General features: G+C 34.7%; 1 protein-coding gene across 1 annotated transcript in view; it reads left to right on the forward strand.

The window, feature by feature from the left end:
- The first annotated feature begins 697 nt into the window (after positions 1-697).
- Positions 698-6,341, forward strand: part of CCDC66 (coiled-coil domain containing 66) — a 19,021-nt gene continuing 13,377 nt past the window's right edge. Inside the window, exons 1-5 of the mRNA XM_010173062.1 lie at positions 698-757; positions 3,043-3,065; positions 3,883-4,300; positions 5,239-5,374; positions 5,543-5,646. Coding sequence (XP_010171364.1) covers positions 3,060-3,065; positions 3,883-4,300; positions 5,239-5,374; positions 5,543-5,646 — 664 coding nt within the window. The 5' untranslated portion in view covers positions 698-757; positions 3,043-3,059. The remainder of the gene's footprint in view (positions 758-3,042; positions 3,066-3,882; positions 4,301-5,238; positions 5,375-5,542; positions 5,647-6,341) is intronic.

A 6,341-nucleotide genomic window follows, 5' to 3' on the forward strand; every position in this document is an offset into this window, starting at 1 on the left:
TTACAGCTCCGGGCGCCTCTCTGCTGCCGTGGGTTAATTAGAGGGACGCGTGCGAGCTTTAGATGTGTTAGGTTATTATTTTTTTAATGAAAGGCAACTTGAAGATAAGCGTTACTTTGAACGTTAATCATCGTATTAGATTTTCTCAATGCATGGAAGAAGGGAAAGCGTTTGGGTACCTTACACTCATACACCTAAATACTGGCAACTTTTTTTGTTTTTTTTAAACCCTTCTAATAAAGTTTGTTCCAGTTTAAAACGTGGACGGTTTTGGATGGAAGCACAAATTAAAGGCTGTTTTCAGAATCCAGCCCCTCTTTGTGATCAGCACTGGCATTCAGGGAGACTTGTTAAGCGTTTTTTGTAGCACACAGTTTATATTGTTGGATTATTACGTTCTCGAGGGAGGCTACAAATGACAACATAGAGCGGCACCCTCAGTGTGAAAATTTACTCTGTAACATGCAAATCCAGATATTCCAGTATCACTAATAAAAATATAGTCTCTTCAAGACCTGTTGATTTCTTTGTATTAAGTAACGTCTCACAAATGTAGATAGCTTGGGGTATGAAAGACCATCTGGACAACAGTAAATACAGTGTTATAATTAAGTACAATTATTATTGTTATTAATGTTAAAATCTTACAAGATTACTTAATATTTCAGATTCCCCTCTCTCTCGTTTTACAGAGATGGACTGAAGCTTGAAACTGAAGTGTTGGATGGAAAGCCTAGGCTAATTTTAGCTTCTTCTGGTATTTTTTTTAATCATTTATCTCAAGTAATCTTTAAAGCTTCTTGAAGTTAAACTTAAGATCCAAGCAATGTGAAGCATAGCTTTGAAATATTTTTCAAATTAGGAAGAATATTTGTGCATTGTTATTTACACGTCCTCTTACCCACGAGTTTGTCACTGGTGTAGGTTGATACTGAACCAAGTAGTCTGCGGGTGAACAGCTGGCAAATAGTCTTGCCTCTTTATAGCTTGTCTCACCACTAAAAAAAGTTAAGTACTATTATATATTGACTGACATAACCTGAGAATTTCTGTAACTTTATAGCACCTTATCTACCAAGGAAAGAGACCTAAAAACTCTGTGCTTAATTTACACAGAATTACATAATTACAGTCGCATTTATGACTTTAAAGCAGCTTTAGTATTTGGTAGTTGATGTTTATAATTTTCAGTAAGCAATTTATTTAGGTCAGATCTCATTACTGCTGTCTGAGGTCAACTTTTCCAGTATATGTTGTTCATAATTAAGCTTTAATAAATTATTTTTTTGTGATTTGTCAGATATATGTGTCTGTACACACACAATTCAACTTTCCCTCACTGTTCTACATAGCAGTCAGCATACAGAAATTCTCCATTTAATGCCCTCTAAATTAGATTTCATTTTCTACATTTACCGGACAGCTGTCTAATGAGCATTATGGGATATTTTGAGTCAGTAAGGAATACCAGTGTACTGGAAACAAAACCTTGCAACAGCTCTAAAACAGCAGTGCTACAGACTTCACTTTCTCTAACCATCTTTAACATCATCAGCTAGATAGGGGCAGTGTACATTCCAGAGTGCTCTAAGATAAAGCATTACCCTTTGCCTTGGACAAGTAGTCTTCTTCAGGAATTAATATATTTATACAACTGATACAAACAGCACTTCCTTGAATTGAATTATGTCAAAAATTGCATCAAATTGTATTACTTTTGAATTTCAGTTTTCTGCACTGTCAAATATTGCTCACCATCTTGGGGGCTAAAGTAACATTATTGTGTTGTAGCTTCAGCTGCTCCTTGACATAGTTGTTTCTTTTACACAGAAAAAAACCCAAAGAAAATAACCCATAAGCAGCACTTTGGTGTTCCCCACTACGATGGCAAAGACCCTACTTATGTTTCTTTCTCCTTTCCACAAAGAAGTTGGGTTTGCATAGCATGTAGAATCACACCTTATTTAATTTCTGAATAGCCAGAAAGAAGTCAAAAAGTGACTTTTACTTCTTGAGAATCCAGCGATATGGCCGCAGAACACCCTTACTACTGAAACATTATCAAGATGGTTCAGGATTTAATGCCTGCCTTTACAAGACAACAATTTAGCATACTCACAAGTTTTAAAATGTTCATCGAGGTTGGAAACAATATAACAGTGTAGTTTTGCAGACTTTAAGAACAGTGTTTACCAACATCTTTAATTGGTAATGGAAAAAAAAAAGTATAGGTGCGACCAGTGCAAAATGTGCAACAACCACTGCCAGAGCAGTAATTGCATAGTGCAGCTGAAGAAAAGAAGCCTTGTTTCCAACAGATGTGTTCCACTAAAGTATCATCCCTACTATTTTCTCCCCCTTTTGCATTAGCCACCTGTGCAGGATTTCTTGTGTCCAGTACTATATTCCCCTGTTAATATTGTAATATTCTTTATTAATAAATATATTATACACAGTACTTAATGTTATTTTTGAGACCACTGCGCCTCTGTGCATCCTCCAGGATTTGGGTAAAAAGACTGGAGAGCAGTTCAAGGTATAGGTAAGGGGCACAGTAATGGATGGTGTGATTACACAAGTATTGTTTCTTTAGGCTGTTGGTGACAGAGACAGAAAACATGATGCAGTAAGAGATGGGGTAGGATGCAGGGACTGTCCTGGAAGGATGTGACACAGAAAGCAAACTGAAAAATCACAAAATACAAACAATTAAAAATAAGCCATTACCACAAGGCTCTCTGAGAAACAGAAACAATAGTGGGGGATGATCAGACTCACAATAATTTTATTAGATCTATATAAAACTAGAAATAGCTATTGAAATATATGTTTTTTTCCCAACATACTTTTAAGTTGTGTGTATTAAAATTTTTTTTTTAAAAAAAGTAATATCATTGGGGCAGATGTTTTGGGGAAAGTATTTCCCCCCTGCCTTACAAAAATAAGTTGAATTTAACAGTTTATTAATTTCTCAAGATTGTTTTTCAGGAGGAAGTTGTTACTAAATACTTATCTCATATGTTTATGTTTGTTTCCCAAAAGATAAATCAAAGCCTGCAATGAAGGTAAGTGGAAAAATTACTTTTTTGGTTAGAGCACACAAATTAACTAGTTAATTTGTTAACACAGAAATTTGTGAACACATCTGAACTGTGTAAATACTTGTAATCAATGTTGTTCATGAAAGATAAATACGTATTTCTCAGGTTCATAATAGTTGTTTAAAAGGATGAATTAAAAGTTCTGTGTCTTTTGCCCTTGCAAAATGATTTAGTTTACTATGCCGAGAAGTTACAGCAGCACAGGCAGTCATCTAAATCAGAACTTTCAGAGACTTTAAAGGAATTCTGGTAAAATAGGGATCTGAAGTGTGTTTTAAGTTCTAAATTAGTCATCTAGGTTGCCTCTGAGTAAACAGGAATGCAGTGGGTTGGGAAGGAAAGAAAGCAGAAAGAGGCTTAGGATACATAGGATACAATTACAAATGTATATCAATGACCTTGAAAAGGATAAAACTTTAGTACAGAATTGAAGAATCAAGATTGAAATAATACTAGCTGTACGGTGAAAACATATACCTGTTTGAAGTTAGGCTTCAGAAACACCAAAGAAAAGCAGAATTAATGTTTATTAATTCTTTTAAATGTTATGCTACATAAAGTTATTCTTAAATACTCAAATTCAAGTGCTGTGTTCTATTCCAAGGTATCCCTGGTACTCATGAAGATATTTCATTAGTTTATATCTAGTTAGTTTCTGTTAATGTAGCAGGGAATAAAAATTACACTTATTTTACTTGTTGCTTCAGTCTTGTTTTAATTTGTTACCCATGCAAATTTATTTCCTTATTTAATATGTGGTGAAATCTTACTGCTTTAACAGATGGGTAATAAAGCCAGAGCACCTAAACAGGCACTGAGAATAAGGCATACTGGGCATGTTCTGAAGTCAACACAAAATGCTTGTATCAAGCAGGAAAATGTAACAAAACCAAGGAGTGAATCAAGCTTATCAATGACAAAAGGTGAAAAACTGCAAGTTACGAAACACTCCTCACATGAAGCTGCAACTAAAGATCACTCTTTGATTTTCCAAGGAGATAACACAAACAGATATCCTGATTCAGGGTATCCTAATGTTAAAAAAAGTACACATAAACCTCAAAACCCACGTGTATCAGCTGAAGACCTGAGAAGTTTGGTGTGTTTAACACAAGAACAGCTTCAGCAGATCTTGATGACTGTAAAAGAAGGAACTAGAAGCATCTCTGAGACTCATAATGAAAAGCAAGAGGAGATGGGTAAGATAGCAATAATTGAATAAGTTAGTTTCATGGAAACAGCAGTGTGAAAGGTTAACTTTGAGTTAATAATTTCAGATTATTTGCAGGCTGCAGAGATGTTACTCTTAATGGTCTTAGACTAAATACTGTTTGCTGTTATGGATGTGAAATTGCCTGTTACTGTTAGGAACAAAGCATTTGATAATTTTAACAGTAAAAACTAAGGATTGCTTGATGGTATTCCAGTATTTTGAAGAGAAAAATAGCAATTAATTCTGTCAATATTTCATGCAAAAAAGGAACCATTTTACATTGGGGAGAAGAAACATAGTAGAACTGCACTAGACCATTACCATTAGGAGTTTGAAAAAAAGCAATACCTCAAAGAGATAGGCCTTTCTGGTTTTGTGAAGAGTTCCAGTCTTGCTGTGTGTCTTGAGAGCAGTAGTGCCATTTTCCTCTGGCCCAAAGATACACGTGTATCTTTTTGCCTAACTGTAATATTACTGTTTAATAGTTTGGGGTTTTTTTGTTGGTGGTGGTGGTGGTTGGTGGGATTGTTTTTTTTTTAATTCTTCTACTCAGAAGCAGAAGAACTACTGCATATCTTCTTGTATTACATCCTTACTCCTGTTTTTGGACCTATGGAAGTGGTCAGCTCTTTGCCACCAGGAACAAGACACACTGCAATTAAGTAATTAGAGTCCCAAAGTCCGAGCTCTTAGCCAAGAATAGTGTTTACTCTAAGTCTAGCATTCTAAAAATATCTGGTGTTACATGTAGATTGTAGCATTGTAACCTACGTGCCTTAAAAATACAAGCAGGGCTGAAAATAGTTTTGTTAAATAGTAGGGAATTTGCAAATTTCTGCTGTTCTTAAAATATTTACTCAATGCTGAAGAAAGTTTAATGGTCATAGATATATTTATGTATGTTTTTTACATATTCTACCACAGCTACTAATGAAGCATCAGAGAAAAACACTACAGTGTTGCTCCAAAAATCTTGTGAAGTTTCATCTGCTCCAGATGAAGCCAACTCTGATTCAAGCAGGAAACAAGAAGCATATCTGCAGCCAGGACAGAAACTTATGTATGTAGATCTGTGTTACTGTCTACAAAAACTGTATTTCCAATAAAGAATTATATTGTAATTCTTAATCACAGTAAGAATCTTTATAAACACTAATTAAAAAGTTACCTTTAAAATTAACATGTTACCTTTTGGCAAAATTATTTTTTTTCCCCTCCTTTTTTCCAGAGAGGATTCGTGGAAACCTGCTGACATGTTTAGTACCTTGGGTGAAAGAGAAGGGGAGACAGCCTTACTAGAATTTAGAAAGAACCAATGGAAGAAGGAATTAGGTACTTATGATATACAGAATATATTTTTAATCAGTTTATTACACTCAGGATGCCAAGAAACTTTGTGTTCCTTATGGTTTTTTTAAATTTACTTACATCAGTACACCTGGATGTACGAATTGGAAAGTACAGAGTTTTATTAGTCTCCAAGACAGATTAAGATTCTTGAATTTCAGAATTTTATGCAAAGATTATCTACAATGTCTTGCAAAAATGCTTCTTAACAAAATAAATATTATCAGAAACGAATATATTGAGTTATGCTTCATATTTTAGGAGTTACTTGGTACTGATTTTGTCACGTTCTGCCAGTAGTTGATAGCCATTGTCATTAACAGATTGATTTGTGTTTTAATGGGAAAAGTGTCACCCTAATCTACAAGCACGACTCAATATATCAAATTGCAATTTGAACTTGAAGCAGCGTGCAGTCCTGCTCCATCGCCAACCAGGGGGAATCTTTGTGGAAAAATAAAAGTGTTTAAGGCAGTAAATTCTCTCTGACAAATTAAGCTTTTCATGATTCATGTGCAGGAGTTGTGTGTTTTGTTTTCAACTTGAGTGTGGATCATCTGGTTTCAAGTTTTAATTCTGCATTGTGAGTAGCTTCCATGTAGACCTCCATTGGTTTTAATATTACAGTAGTCCAAGACTGGTATAATAAAATGGAGATAATTTATATACTTCATTTTTTC

Source organism: Antrostomus carolinensis, unplaced genomic scaffold (assembly GCF_000700745.2).
Source record: "Antrostomus carolinensis isolate BGI_N321 unplaced genomic scaffold, ASM70074v2 scaffold11188, whole genome shotgun sequence".
Taxonomy (NCBI): Eukaryota; Metazoa; Chordata; class Aves; order Caprimulgiformes; family Caprimulgidae; genus Antrostomus; species Antrostomus carolinensis.